Source organism: Sesamum indicum, linkage group LG2 (assembly GCF_026168435.1).
Source record: "Sesamum indicum cultivar Baizhima isolate 11 linkage group LG2, ASM2616843v1, whole genome shotgun sequence".
Taxonomy (NCBI): Eukaryota; Viridiplantae; Streptophyta; class Magnoliopsida; order Lamiales; family Pedaliaceae; genus Sesamum; species Sesamum indicum.
This window is the reverse complement of record NC_142658.1, coordinates 4,088,542-4,103,096: the sequence shown is the minus strand read 5'-3', so window position 1 is coordinate 4,103,096 and position 14,555 is coordinate 4,088,542. Positions and strand designations below refer to the sequence as shown.

General features: G+C 39.2%; 4 protein-coding genes across 4 annotated transcripts; 2 read left to right on the top strand and 2 right to left on the bottom strand.

Annotated features, from left to right (window-relative positions):
* Nucleotides 1-3,103: 3,103 nt before the first annotated feature.
* LOC148789126 (uncharacterized) lies at nt 3,104-4,141 on the top strand. Its single transcript, XM_088877938.1, has one exon. The coding sequence runs from the start codon at nt 3,197-3,199 to the stop codon at nt 4,034-4,036; it is 840 nt and encodes a 279-aa protein (XP_088734064.1). The 5' UTR covers nt 3,104-3,196; the 3' UTR covers nt 4,037-4,141.
* Nucleotides 4,142-5,606: 1,465 nt separating this feature from the next.
* Nucleotides 5,607-6,923, bottom strand: LOC148789125 (uncharacterized). The gene has a single exon (XM_088877867.1). The coding sequence runs from the start codon at nt 6,569-6,571 to the stop codon at nt 5,750-5,752; it is 822 nt and encodes a 273-aa protein (XP_088733993.1). The 5' UTR covers nt 6,572-6,923; the 3' UTR covers nt 5,607-5,749.
* Nucleotides 6,924-9,475: 2,552 nt separating this feature from the next.
* LOC148789124 (uncharacterized) lies at nt 9,476-10,517 on the top strand. Its single transcript, XM_088877942.1, has one exon. It carries the CDS (start codon nt 9,572-9,574, stop codon nt 10,409-10,411), a length of 840 nt encoding a protein of 279 aa, XP_088734068.1. The 5' UTR covers nt 9,476-9,571; the 3' UTR covers nt 10,412-10,517.
* A 1,467-nt stretch (nt 10,518-11,984) lies between these two features.
* LOC148789123 (uncharacterized) lies at nt 11,985-13,269 on the bottom strand. Its single transcript, XM_088877854.1, has one exon. It carries the CDS (start codon nt 12,947-12,949, stop codon nt 12,128-12,130), a length of 822 nt encoding a protein of 273 aa, XP_088733980.1. The 5' UTR covers nt 12,950-13,269; the 3' UTR covers nt 11,985-12,127.
* Between the last annotated feature and the right edge of the window lie 1,286 nt (nt 13,270-14,555).

Genomic DNA, 14,555 nt, shown 5'->3' with positions numbered 1-14,555 from the left:
GGAGTTGGGGGATAATTGCATAGGGCACAGATTCAAGCGGCGAAGGATTAGGGCTACGCTAGGGGGTAAGGGAAAACGTAATCCTGCCTCAAAGTGTTGCAGAGAAAAAGAACAAAACCCTGGGGGAGGCCGGTGCATGCAATCGGATGACAGAGGAATTATTATCTCATAGCTAGAAGGAATGAAGAATTTTTCTTTTATCTTCTGTATTTGTAACCTCACAGTGCTAACTATCTCGGCCCAGGGAGTGGGTTGTAAGACTGGTTGGGGATTCTCGGGAGCAGGAGCCATACTTAAATTTGGGTTGCTAGTACGATTAGAACGGGGTCTGCGCCTAGGAGGAACTAAATCCCTAAGAAGCATGTTGGAAGGAGCGGACGAAGAGATATCAGCAGAATTAGAACCTATGTTAGAGGTATTAGAGGAAGACATGGTACCTAGAGGACTCGGGGAAGAAGAAGAGTTGAAGAAGGAACAGCCAGCTAGAGGAAGAAAAACACTCGAAGATGGAACGCTTCGCAGCAACAGTACTCGAGTAAAAAGCGGAAGGGAGAGAACAATTTGAAACGGCTATGTATATATATATTTGGGAAGGCGGTGTAGAGATGACCGTTACCCAATCAATATACGACAGCTGCCCCTTTGGAGAACGTAAATCGAGGCACAGCACGATAAGAGACACGTGGACAATCGCAAGGATACCAAGAGCGTCAAGCGAGCCGTCGGACAGAGCTGTCCAACTTCTTGAAGTGATGACACTTCAAAAAGTGGGGGAGTAATGATGAAGGGAGATAACAAAAGACTAATATACCCTTAGTATGAAGGATAGAGATAAAGGCACAAAAATAGGGATTAAACCTATTATTTACGTGGGCTAATCTTAAAGACGGTTAAGGGCAATCTTACACCCGCAAAAGGTGGGCCACGATAGCGAGATGAGCGGTCGTGGAAGCGGGCATAAGGATCGTGCAGAGGACACGAAAGAGAATCAGTATAAAGAGGAGAAGGAAGAGAGAAAAAAGGGTTGGTCTAGCTTTCAATTTCACTTTTCATAATATTTAGTACTTATATTTTTTACTGGAGAGAATCCTCAGTACTGACTTGACCGTCGGAGCATCTACGCCGGTATCTACTCCGGCTAGGTGAGGTTTGTTCTGTTGTCAGGTGATAAAGGATCCGTCGGAGCTGAAGGGGACAACATAAAGCGCGACCCGCGATCTCAGTCGGATCAGTGGGGAGAGTAGTTCTTTGAAGTATCCATGTTTTGTTTATCGTTTACACAAATATACAACTCTATGCAATGTTGTCAAAAACTCAACAATGAGCACAAGCCAAAAGAGGCCCAGTGGCTGAGAGCATTAAGAAGACTCGCTTTCGTTACGGCACCGGGGGTTCCCCTAACCAAGCCACTGCCTTTGAGTCGCCAGCTCATTCTTCAACAGGCACGCTGTCACGGGCCTTTCTCCTCCCACTGCTTGAGAGCTTATGGTTTCATGTTCTATTTCACTCCCCAGCGGGAGTTCTTTTCACCCTTTCCTCACAGTACTAATTCGTTTCTTTGACTAAATTCCAGAAGAAAGATACTAGACCACCTTCTATTTCCTAAATGGCCATTTCCGATGCTTTCAATTTCTTCAGAAGATCTGGCGGAGCAACAGCATCCATACTTCCGACGGTCTTGTGGATGTTAAAAACGTTAAAGTCCTGAACTTCTTTTTCTTGATACATCTGAACACGTGCTCGTCTTGAAAGGGCATGATTTTGAACAAGTACCCAGCTTCTTGGTTTTGAGCTTACCTTCTGCAGTATCACAGACTTGAGGATTGACAAGCCAATTGCCTCAGCTTCTTTCAATGTGCATGTGATGGAGAAAATTGCTTGGAGCACTTCATGTTTTTGATAAACTTCTTGTTCATTTTATTTACTTACTCTCCTGATGTCATGAAAGCATGAATATCGTCTTCCAGCTTCCTTAAATGAGGAGTCTAGCCCTTGAACAGAGTCCTTCACAACTGCCATAATATCCTTTGCAATTCCACAATAACCCAGCAGCCTTGGAGAGCCATCAAGCAACACAAGGGTCGCACTTCTGCCTTGTGCGAGGTGAAATTGTATTAAATCGTGATGCTTTCTTGCAAATTATTTGACACTATCCAAGTTTGTGCAAACACAAGAAGCTGACAAAGATGCCACATCTTCTGAGCTATTTAGCTTGATCCAATGGTCTTCGAAATCTTCACCTGCGGGATGACCATTAGATGGCAAACTGTTCGATCGAGTGTGGTGAGCCATTTTTACTCAAGAAAAGAATCGATTACGGTGATGAAGCTAAGATAGGAAGATGTTGAGCCATTCCCTAAGAACCAGAAATATATAGGATTATGAATGGAAGGGGCAGATGGAATATTGTCTACTCAAGATGTCCCTTGTTATTATAAAATAGCTCTGTAATTGCACACGATCTCATTGTCATGTTGGTATTGGACAGAAAGGCAACCAACTATTAGCATTTCATGTGTGCCAACAAATGATGCAGATAAAATGGATCTTGTAGATCTCTGTTCTGATGCTCCAGCTTTCAAGTTTCATTTACTGTAGTTTTAGGCCTTATAAAACTTCAGCACTCGTGTGCAATTATTGCTGTTCTCTGTAGAAAACAAATTTTATATGCCTTGTTAATATCAGAATTGTCGATCATGGGCTGCTTCTTTGTCTGAGATGCATTTTCTTCAGATTTTAATGGTTTTAAGCTAATTCATTGTCTGTGGATCAGAGACATTTCAGCCATATAAAATTAAGCCCTGATTCCTCTCTTTATGACACAGTGGAAAGATGACAAATTTCAGAAGCCGATTAATGTGTGAGTTGCATTGAATGACCATTATCATTATATCGACTTCATTGCTGTCAGGATTCCTCATGCTTCATGAACAGTAGTTTAAATGTGGCAGAGATCTCTATGATTAAGATATATCTTCAACTGTTTAACAGCTGGGGAGCAAGGTGCTCGTGCACCATAATATTTATTTCAAATTTGCAGCAAAGATGAGGTATCTGAGGTGGAATAGATGCGTTTTGTTTGTCAACTATCTCCCTATATATGTAAGCAGTGGAAAGAGATGGTTTCAAGCACCCTAACCTCTTCTCAAGACTCAAATTTTCTCATTTCAGCCTAAAAGAATTATCTGAAAACAAAATGGCGAATTTGCATGTTCGATCAAACAGTTTGCCATCAAAATCTCATCCCGTAGCCACTGATGTTGAAGATCAGTTGTGCAGGTTGAGGTCCTCTGAAGGAACATCAACTTCAGCCACTTCCGTGACTGCAACCTTGGCTAGCCTCAGAGATGTGCATGAAGGTATTAATAATCTGCTACGGATGCCTTCAACCCAACAAGTCCTCTGCCATGGAAACAGTGAAACATGGACCAATAAGTTGCTTGAAGAGTCACTTGGGCTTGTGGATCTTTGTGGATTCGCTAGAGATATTCTGAGTTTAACAAAAGGATCCGTTCAAGATCTTCAGTCCTCCATCAGGCGGAACAGAGGTGAAATTGCCACGCCAGGTGACATGAATGCTTATATGACCTCAAGAAAGAATATTAACAAAATGGTCAACAAGTTCATCAAGAATTCCAAGGTCTTCAACAAAAATCCCACAGCCTTCTCCAATGAAGACTCTGACCTCAAGGCCATTGTGACAATGCTAAAAGAGACAGAGGCTTTTGATGTCTCAGTCCTGAAGTCTGTCCTGATACTTGTGTCTGGGGAGAGGGGAAGCTCAAAGAAAAGAAGTTGGTCATTGCTTTCCAAGTTCACACGAACCAACCGTGTACACTCTGAGGTAGAACAAGAGCGTGGCGCTGATTACTTGTGCTCATTGGACCTCCAGAAGTCAGGGAAAGATTTGCAAAATGTCTTGGAGCTGTTGAAAGCATCAGAAATGGCTATCCAGGAACTTGAAGAGGAACTCGAAGCATTTTTCAGGAGTTTAGTGAAAACTAGAGTTTCCCTTCTTAATGCCATTAACCACTAGACACTCATTTCGATCATGCCACACAATCAATTGTAAATATGTCCATGGCTACCACAATTATTATAAAAAGCAGATATTCAAATCTTTATCTGTTTCTTTTCATCTATTTATCTGTTGACTTTTTCATTTTAGTACTCAATATTGGGCAAGTTTGAGATTTCTTTTTCCGCTTGCTATTCCAAGACATTCATGGAGATTCATATTTTCAATGAGATCAATAATAGTGTTTATCAATGATCTAATCCCGTAGTAAAGGCTGAAACTTTGGCTTCAGCTTCATTTTACTGGAAATCTTCTGGCCATAAAATTGATTCCCACTCGTCAAAAATGTTTGACTACCTTTCAACCATAAAGTATAATCCCTTTCTCTTCCCCTCGATTTACTCATGGTCTCGGACAGAAGAATTCCTTAATAAGTAATGATTCATCCAGCTTTCCTGTCAATTTTTCTTCTTAAACAGAATAACTCTTTTCCTGATCTGATGACAGGCAATTTCCTAACTCAACGAGGATCAATTCCATTTCAGAACCTTTATATGACAGAAATTGTCAGGAAATGACCTTAAGACGATCAACTATTACCTTAGTTACAATTCAGCAATAAAGATATGAAACATCAGTAACTAATAAGTATCTGGAACAATCTGGCCTAACTGATCATATATCTAATGCTAAGCTGTCAAAAGTTCTCCGTGTTCGTCCTCATTGATATGAAAATTTGGATGGAAGATAACAATTTTCATCTTCCTAAAGGACAAAATATGTCAAGCAGGAGCAAGCGTTGATAGGAAAATGCAGCTGGAGTAACTTATATCATGAGCTAGTCAATGCGCCAATGGTTGGAAAAACCAATGATATGTCTTTCCACCCTGTTGTTGCATTTAATTTTTATTTTGTTCCATGATGAAGCAGAGTTCTTATAACAAAACCATGTGGCTGTCAAGGTTCCACTCTCTGGCCCTGTAGAGAACAATTAGTGGAGAAAACATGCAATCTTGATCAATTATCAACAAAAAAGGAAAAAGAAGAAAGAAAGGAGAAAAGAGAGTAGTGATGACAACCAAACTAGGATGTGATTCCTCTAGTTTTCCCAACTTCATGTTACAACAAAACAAACATGAAGTTTGTCTTCACCATGACATAAGCCAAGACTCTGTATATGCAATAGGCTGATTCCAAAATAAACAAAAAATGGCAAAAACAAAGTGGTGTTCTGCCAGGTGCTTCAGCATCTAATCCTCTTTTTATTTTTAGTATCTTCATGATTCATTTGGTTCGGACACTAGATCTTTAATAGAACGAAAACAATTTATTTGATTGCTATTTTAATATACGAGGTTCTTTATTAAGTTAAAACTGGTAGAAAACAATATAATTATTCAAATTATGATTTGAAAAATGATTATATATATGCGAAATTAGTATAACAATAAATTTATGATGATAATGAATGTTAACAAGTGAAATATGTACGATTTTTTCTAAATCTATGCGCAAAGTTTAAATTTGACAGTCCGGATTACACGCTCCATGCATTACAATTTGAAACTGAAGCTCTTGCTAGTACACAAAAAATCAATAAATTTAGTTAGACGGATAGATTCATCGAATTTATGTTGATGATTTGTATATAGAACTGTATCAGTATCCATTTTTTTGATATTTACAGCAGTGTGATCAAAAACTGAAAATGTCAGCAGAACCCAAGGTGGGCTAATGGCTAAGAACATTAAGAAGAGAAACTCTAGTTTGAACTAAACTCCTAAATAAGGCTTCCAATCCCTCTTCAAGTTCCTGGATGCTCATTTCTGCTGATTTCAACTGCTTCAAAGTGATATTGTCCATCCCTTTGCTGGACTTGTGGATGTTCAAGGAACACAAGTCCTCCGCACCCTTTTCTTGCTCTATCTCGGAATGTACTCGTTTGGTCTGAGCGAACTTGGAAAGCAACGACCAGCTTCTTTGCTTTGATCTTTCCTTCTCCCCGGACAAAAGGATCAATACAGACTTTAGGACTGAGAAATCAAGAGCCTCCGTTTCTTTGAGCATCATGCCTATGGCTGGGAGTGATGTAGAACTCTGGTTTGAGCTTTTCAAATTCTTGATGCACTTACTGATCATCTTGTTGATCTTCTTTCTTGAGGCCACATAAGCATTGATGTCGTCTCCTGTGGCTTTTTCACCTCTATTTCTCCTAATGGAGGATTCAAGATCCTGAATGGATTCCTTGGTTGAGCGCACCGCATCTCTTGAAAATCCAAAGAGGTCCACAAGCCTTAGAGATTCCTCGAGCAACTCATTTACCCAATTTTCGCCTTCTCCCTGTGAAAGGGCTTGCTGGACTGAAGGCATCTGAATCAGATTGTTAAGGCCCTCATGCAAATCTCTGAGGCTAACCAAGTTTGCACATATAGAAGTGGTTGATGTTGATGCTGATTCTGAGGATTTTAGCCTGCACAGATGATCTTCCACAACATCCATTACTGGATGAGATTGGGATGGAAAACTGTTTGATCGAGAGTGGAAAGCAGCCATCTTTTTCTATCAAATTCAACTCTTTAGCGATCAATTTAGACTGCTGTGTATTAAGAAAGATGTTGAATTGGTTGAAGCCATCCCTCTGGTATCTGCTATATATAGGGAAGAGAGAAAAAGAAGACAAAAGGAACATATTCCACCTACATTGTCTCATCACTGCTGAGAATATAGAAATAAAAATGGTTGTGCCCGAGTGCCGTGTCTCCGGGATCTTGAACAATTGAAAACATAAAACTCAATCATAGAGTTCTCAGCCACATTATAACTGCTAATCTTGAAGCATGAGGAATCTTGACAGCCATGAAATTAATATATTCAATTGATAATTCATCTAGTTGACTCATTAATCTATGAGCCTAATCAAAAACGTTTCCTAACAGTGAGAGCTGGAAATAAAAGATCAATTTTTCAGGTTGGAAGGTTTCTGATCTTCTGACAATGATGAAAATATAAACTAACGCGCACAAGTGTATAAATAAACGTGCTCTTACAAACATTAAGATCACGGAAAATGGTGAGTTTATTCATGAATATATCCTTCATTTAAAAAAAACAAGGCTTGTGGAATCTTGACAACATAGCATTAAGAGGATAAATTACTGTGCACGCTGATGTTGTGCATTGCAGAGTTCACCACGATGGACAAAGATTGTACGTTAAAGGTGTCGACGCTTGTAAAAACGACCAGACAAATATAATTGTGTATATCGATCAACTAGTCACATTTTTGAATCCAATAAACATGGTTTTAACTAAAAAACTAAATATTACGTTAGAAATGTAAAAGCTGAACCAAAATCAGCTAAAAGTTTTGATCCATGAATTCAATCTGTTGCACCAGAAATTTGCTGACTGATTCCTTAACGCGGTACGCACGGAATGCTCCCGAATAGAAGCAGAATTCTCCAAGTTACAAGTCACCACACGTTTCCATATTGGAGTATAAGTCCTGGCAAAGTGTGACACATCAGTGTATTTGGATAGAACAGAAAGACATTTCAAGATATGGTCGAATATCCCTAAACTGAATTAGTGGGGAGAGTAGTTCTTTGAAGTATCCATGTTTTGTTTATCGTTTACACAAATATACAACTCTATGCAATGTTGTCAAAAACTCAACAATGAGCACAAGCCAAAAGAGGCCCAGTGGCTGAGAGCATTAAGAAGACTCGCTTTCGTTACGGCACCGGGGGTTCCCCTAACCAAGCCACTGCCTTTGAGTCGCCAGCTCATTCTTCAACAGGCACGCTGTCACGGGCCTTTCTCCTCCCACTGCTTGAGAGCTTATGGTTTCATGTTCTATTTCACTCCCCAGCGGGAGTTCTTTTCACCCTTTCCTCACAGTACTAATTCGTTTCTTTGACTAAATTCCAGAAGAAAGATACTAGACCACCTTCTATTTCCTAAATGGCCATTTCCGATGCTTTCAATTTCTTCAGAAGATCTGGCGGAGCAACAGCATCCATACTTCCGACGGTCTTGTGGATGTTAAAAACGTTAAAGTCCTGAACTTCTTTTTCTTGATACATCTGAACACGTGCTCGTCTTGAAAGGGCATGATTTTGAACAAGTACCCAGCTTCTTGGTTTTGAGCTTACCTTCTGCAGTATCACAGACTTGAGGATTGAGAAGCCAATTGCCTCAGCTTCTTTCAATGTGCATGTGATGGAGAAAATTGCTTGGAGCACTTCATGTTTTTGATAAACTTCTTGTTCATTTTATTTACTTACTCTCCTGATGTCATGAAAGCATGAATATCGTCTTCCAGCTTCCTTAAATGAGGAGTCTAGCCCTTGAACAGAGTCCTTCACAACTGCCATAATATCCTTTGCAATTCCACAATAACCCAGCAGCCTTGGAGAGCCATCAAGCAACACAAGGGTCGCACTTCTGCCTTGTGCGAGGTGAAATTGTATTAAATCGTGATGCTTTCTTGCAAATTATTTGACACTATCCAAGTTTGTGCAAACACAAGAAGCTGACAAAGATGCCACATCTTCTGAGCTATTTAGCTTGATCCAATGGTCTTCGAAATCTTCACCTGCGGGATGACCATTTGATGGCAAACTGTTCGATCGAGTGTGGTGAGCCATTTTTACTCAAGAAAAGAATCGATTACGGTGATGAAGCTAAGATAGGAAGATGTTGAGCCATTCCCTAAGAACCAGAAATATATAGGATTATGAATGGAAGGGGCAGATGGAATATTGTCTACTCAAGATGTCCCTTGTTATTATAAAATAGCTCTGTAATTGCACACGATCGCATTGTCATGTTGGTATTGGACAGAAAGGCAACCAACTATTAGCATTTCATGTGTGCCAACAAACGATGCAGATAAAATGGATCTTGTAGATCTCTGTTCTGATGCTCCAGCTTTCAAGCTTCATTTACTGTAGTTTTAGGCCTTATAAAACTTCAGCACTCGTGTGCAATTATTGTTGTTCTCTGTAGAAAACAAATTTTATATGCCTTGTTAATATCAGAATTGTCGATCATGGGCTGCTTCTTTGTCTGAGATGCATTTTCTTCAGATTTTAATGGTTTTAAGCTAGTTCATTGTCTGTGGATCAGAGACATTTCATCCTTATAAAATTAAGCCCTGATTCCTCTCTTTATGACACAGTGGAAAGATGACAAATTTCAGAAGCCGATTAATGTGTGAGTTGCATTGAATGACCATTATCATTATATCGACTTCATTGCTGTCAGGATTCCTCATGCTTCATGAACAGTAGTTTAAATGTGGCAGAGATCTCTATGATTAAGATATATCTTCAACTGTTTAACAGCTGGGGAGCAAGGTGCTCGTGCACCATAATATTTATTTCAAATTTGCAGCAAAGATGAGGTATCTGAGGTGGAATAGATGCGTTTTGTTTGTCAACTATCTCCCTATATATGTAAGCAGTGGAAAGAGATGGTTTCAAGCACCCTAACCTCTTCTCAAGACTCAAATTTTCTCATTTCAGCCTAAAAGAATTATCTGAAAACAAAATGGCGAATTTGCATGTTCGATCAAACAGTTTGCCATCAAAATCTCATCCCGTAGCCACTGATGTTGAAGATCAGTTGTGCAGGTTGAGGTCCTCTGAAGGAACATCAACTTCAGCCACTTCCGTGACTGCAACCTTGGCTAGCCTCAGAGATGTGCATGAAGGTATTAATAATCTGCTACGGATGCCTTCAACCCAGCAAGTCCTCTGCCATGGAAACAGTGAAACATGGACCAATAAGTTGCTTGAAGAGTCACTTGGGCTTGTGGATCTTTGTGGATTCGCTAGAGATATTCTGAGTTTAACAAAAGGATCCGTTCAAGATCTTCAGTCCTCCATCAGGCGGAACAGAGGTGAAATTGCCACGCCAGGTGACATGAATGCTTATATGACCTCAAGAAAGAATATTAACAAAATGGTCAACAAGTTCATCAAGAATTCCAAGGTCTTCAACAAAAATCCCACAGCCTTCTCCAATGAAGACTCTGACCTCAAGGCCATTGTGACAATGCTAAAAGAGACAGAGGCTTTTGATGTCTCAGTCCTGAAGTCTGTCCTGATACTTGTGTCTGGGGAGAGGGGAAGCTCAAAGAAAAGAAGTTGGTCATTGCTTTCCAAGTTCACACGAACCAACCGTGTACACTCTGAGGTAGAACAAGAGCGTGGCGCTGATTACTTGTGCTCATTGGACCTCCAGAAGTCAGGGAAAGATTTGCAAAATGTCTTGGAGCTGTTGAAAGCATCAGAAATGGCTATCCAGGAACTTGAAGAGGAACTCGAAGCATTTTTCAGGAGTTTAGTGAAAACTAGAGTTTCCCTTCTTAATGCCATTAACCACTAGACACTCATTTCGATCATGCCACACAATCAATTGTAAATATGTCCATGGCTACCACAATTATTATAAAAAGCAGATATTCAAATCTTTATCTGTTTCTTTTCATCTATTTATCTGTTGACTTTTTCATTTTAGTACTCAATATTGGGCAAGTTTGAGATTTCTTTTTCCGCTTGCTATTCCAAGACATTCATGGAGATTCATATTTTCAATGAGATCAATAATAGTGTTTATCAATGATCTAATCCCGTAGTAAAGGCTGAAACTTTGGCTTCAGCTTCATTTTACTGGAAATCTTCTGGCCATAAAATTGATTCCCACTCGTCAAAAATGTTTGACTACCTTTCAACCATAAAGTATAATCCCTTTCTCTTCCCCTCGATTTACTCATGGTCTCGGACAGAAGAATTCCTTAATAAGTAATGATTCATCCAGCTTTCCTGTCAATTTTTCTTCTTAAACAGAATAACTCTTTTCCTGATCTGATGACAGGCAATTTCCTAACTCAACGAGGATCAATTCCATTTCAGAACCTTTATATGACAGAAATTGTCAGGAAATGACCTTAAGACGATCAACTATTACCTTAGTTACAATTCAGCAATAAAGATATGAAACATCAGTAACTAATAAGTATCTGGAACAATCTGGCCTAACTGATCATATATCTAATGCTAAGCTGTCAAAAGTTCTCCGTGTTCGTCCTCATTGATATGAAAATTTGGATGGAAGATAACAATTTTCAACTTCCTAAAGGACAAAATATGTCAAGCAGGAGCAAGCGTTGATAGGAAAATGCAGCTGGAGTAACTTATATCATGAGCTAGTCAATGCGCCAATGGTTGGAAAAACCAATGATATGTCTTTCCACCCTGTTGTTGCATTTAATTTTTATTTTGTTCCATGATGAAGCAGAGTTCTTATAACAAAACCATGTGGCTGTCAAGGTTCCACTCTCTGGCCCTGTAGAGAACAATTAGTGGAGAAAACATGCAATCTTGATCAATTATCAACAAAAAAGGAAAAAGAAGAAAGAAAGGAGAAAAGAGAGTAGTGATGACAACCAAACTAGGATGTGATTCCTCTAGTTTTCCCAACTTCATGTTACAACAAAACAAACATGAAGTTTGTCTTCACCATGACATAAGCCAAGACTCTGTATATGCAATAGGCTGATTCCAAAATAAACAAAAAATGGCAAAAACAAAGTGGTGTTCTGCCAGGTGCTTCAGCATCTAATCCTCTTTTTATTTTTAGTATCTTCATGATTCATTTGGTTCGGACACTAGATCTTTAATAGAACGAAAACAATTTATTTGATTGCTAATTATTTAATATACGAGGTTCTTTATTAAGTTAAAACTGGTAGAAAACAATATAATTATTCAAATTATGATTTGAAAAATGATTATACATATGCGAAATTAGTATAACAATAAATTTATGATGATAATGAATGTTAACAAGTGAAATATGTACGATTTTTTCTAAATCTATGCGCAAAGTTTAAATTTGACAGTCCGGATTACACGCTCCATGCATTACAATTTGAAACTGAAGCTCTTGCTAGTACACAAAAAATCAATAAATTTAGTTAGACGGATAGATTCATCGAATTTATGTTGATGATTTGTATATAGAACTGTATCAGTATCCATTTTTTTGATATTTACAGCAGTGTGATCAAAAACTGAAAATGTCAGCAGAACCCAAGGTGGGCTAATGGCTAAGAACATTAAGAAGAGAAACTCTAGTTTGAACTAAACTCCTAAATAAGGCTTCCAATCCCTCTTCAAGTTCCTGGATGCTCATTTCTGCTGATTTCAACTGCTTCAAAGTGATATTGTCCATCCCTTTGCTGGACTTGTGGATGTTCAAGGAACACAAGTCCTCCGCACCCTTTTCTTGCTCTATCTCGGAATGTACTCGTTTGGTCTGAGCGAACTTGGAAAGCAACGACCAGCTTCTTTGCTTTGATCTTTCCTTCTCCCCGGACAAAAGGATCAATACAGACTTTAGGACTGAGAAATCAAGAGCCTCCGTTTCTTTGAGCATCATGCCTATGGCTGGGAGTGATGTAGAACTCTGGTTTGAGCTTTTCAAATTCTTGATGCACTTACTGATCATCTTGTTGATCTTCTTTCTTGAGGCCACATAAGCATTGATGTCGTCTCCTGTGGCTTTTTCACCTCTATTTCTCCTAATGGAGGATTCAAGATCCTGAATGGATTCCTTGGTTGAGCGCACCGCATCTCTTGAAAATCCACAGAGGTCCACAAGCCTTAGAGATTCCTCGAGCAACTCATTTACCCAATTTTCGCCTTCTCCCTGTGAAAGGGCTTGCTGGACTGAAGGCATCTGAATCAGATTGTTAAGGCCCTCATGCAAATCTCTGAGGCTAACCAAGTTTGCACATATAGAAGTGGTTGATGTTGATGCTGATTCTGAGGATTTTAGCCTGCACAGATGATCTTCCACAACATCCATTACTGGATGAGATTGGGATGGAAAACTGTTTGATCGAGAGTGGAAAGCAGCCATCTTTTTCTATCAAATTCAACTCTTTAGCGATCAATTTAGACTGCTGTGTATTAAGAAAGATGTTGAATTGGTTGAAGCCATCCCTCTGGTATCTGCTATATATAGGGAAGAGAGAAAAAGAAGACAAAAGGAACATATTCCACCTACATTGTCTCATCACTGCTGAGAATATAGAAATAAAAATGGTTGTGCCCGAGTGCCGTGTCTCCGGGATCTTGAACAATTGAAAACATAAAACTCAATCATAGAGTTCTCAGCCACATTATAACTGCTAATCTTGAAGCATGAGGAATCTTGACAGCCATGAAATTAATATATTCAATTGATAATTCATCTAGTTGACTCATTAATCTATGAGCCTAATCAAAAACGTTTCCTAACAGTGAGAGCTGGAAATAAAAGATCAATTTTTCAGGTTGGAAGGTTTCTGATCTTCTGACAATGATGAAAATATAAACTAACGCGCACAAGTGTATAAATAAACGTGCTCTTACAAACATTAAGATCACGGAAAATGGTGAGTTTATTCATGAATATATCCTTCATTTAAAAAAAACAAGGCTTGTGGAATCTTGACAACATAGCATTAAGAGGATAAATTACTGTGCACGCTGATGTTGTGCATTGCAGAGTTCACCACGATGGACAAAGATTGTACGTTAAAGGTGTCGACGCTTGTAAAAACGACCAGACAAATATAATTGTGTATATCGATCAACTAGTCACATTTTTGAATCCAATAAACATGGTTTTAACTAAAAAACTAAATATTACGTTAGAAATGTAAAAGCTGAACCAAAATCAGCTAAAAGTTTTGATCCATGAATTCAATCTGTTGCACCAGAAATTTGCTGACTGATTCCTTAACGCGGTACGCACGGAATGCTCCCGAATAGAAGCAGAATTCTCCAAGTTACAAGTCACCACACGTTTCCATATTGGAGTATAAGTCCTGGCAAAGTGTGACACATCAGTGTATTTGGATAGAACAGAAAGACATTTCAAGATATGGTCGAATATCCATAAACTGAATTAGTGGGGAGAGTAGTTCTTTGAAGTATCCATGTTTTGTTTATCGTTTACACAAATATACAACTCTATGCAATGTTGTCAAAAACTCAACAATGAGCACAAGCCAAAAGAGGCCCAGTGGCTGAGAGCATTAAGAAGACTCGCTTTCGTTACGGCACCGGGGGTTCCCCTAACCAAGCCACTGCCTTTGAGTCGCCAGCTCATTCTTCAACAGGCACGCTGTCACGGGCCTTTCTCCTCCCACTGCTTGAGAGCTTATGGTTTCATGTTCTATTTCACTCCCCAGCGGGAGTTCTTTTCACCCTTTCCTCACAGTACTAATTCGTTTCTTTGACTAAATTCCAGAAGAAAGATACTAGACCACCTTCTATTTCCTAAATGGCCATTTCCGATGCTTTCAATTTCTTCAGAAGATCTGGCGGAGCAACAGCATCCATACTTCCGACGGTCTTGTGGATGTTAAAAACGTTAAAGTCCTGAACTTCTTTTTCTTGATACATCTGAACACGTGCTCGTCTTGAAAGGGCATGATTTTGAACAAGTACCCAGCTTCTTGGTTTTGAGCTTACCTTCT

Coding starts and splice junctions, on each gene's coding strand:
- LOC148789125 (XM_088877867.1), bottom strand. CDS start 6,571: ATGGCTGCTTTCCACTCTCGATCAAACAGTTTTCCATCCCAATCTCAT.
- LOC148789124 (XM_088877942.1), top strand. CDS start 9,572: ATGGCGAATTTGCATGTTCGATCAAACAGTTTGCCATCAAAATCTCAT.
- LOC148789123 (XM_088877854.1), bottom strand. CDS start 12,949: ATGGCTGCTTTCCACTCTCGATCAAACAGTTTTCCATCCCAATCTCAT.
- LOC148789126 (XM_088877938.1), top strand. CDS start 3,197: ATGGCGAATTTGCATGTTCGATCAAACAGTTTGCCATCAAAATCTCAT.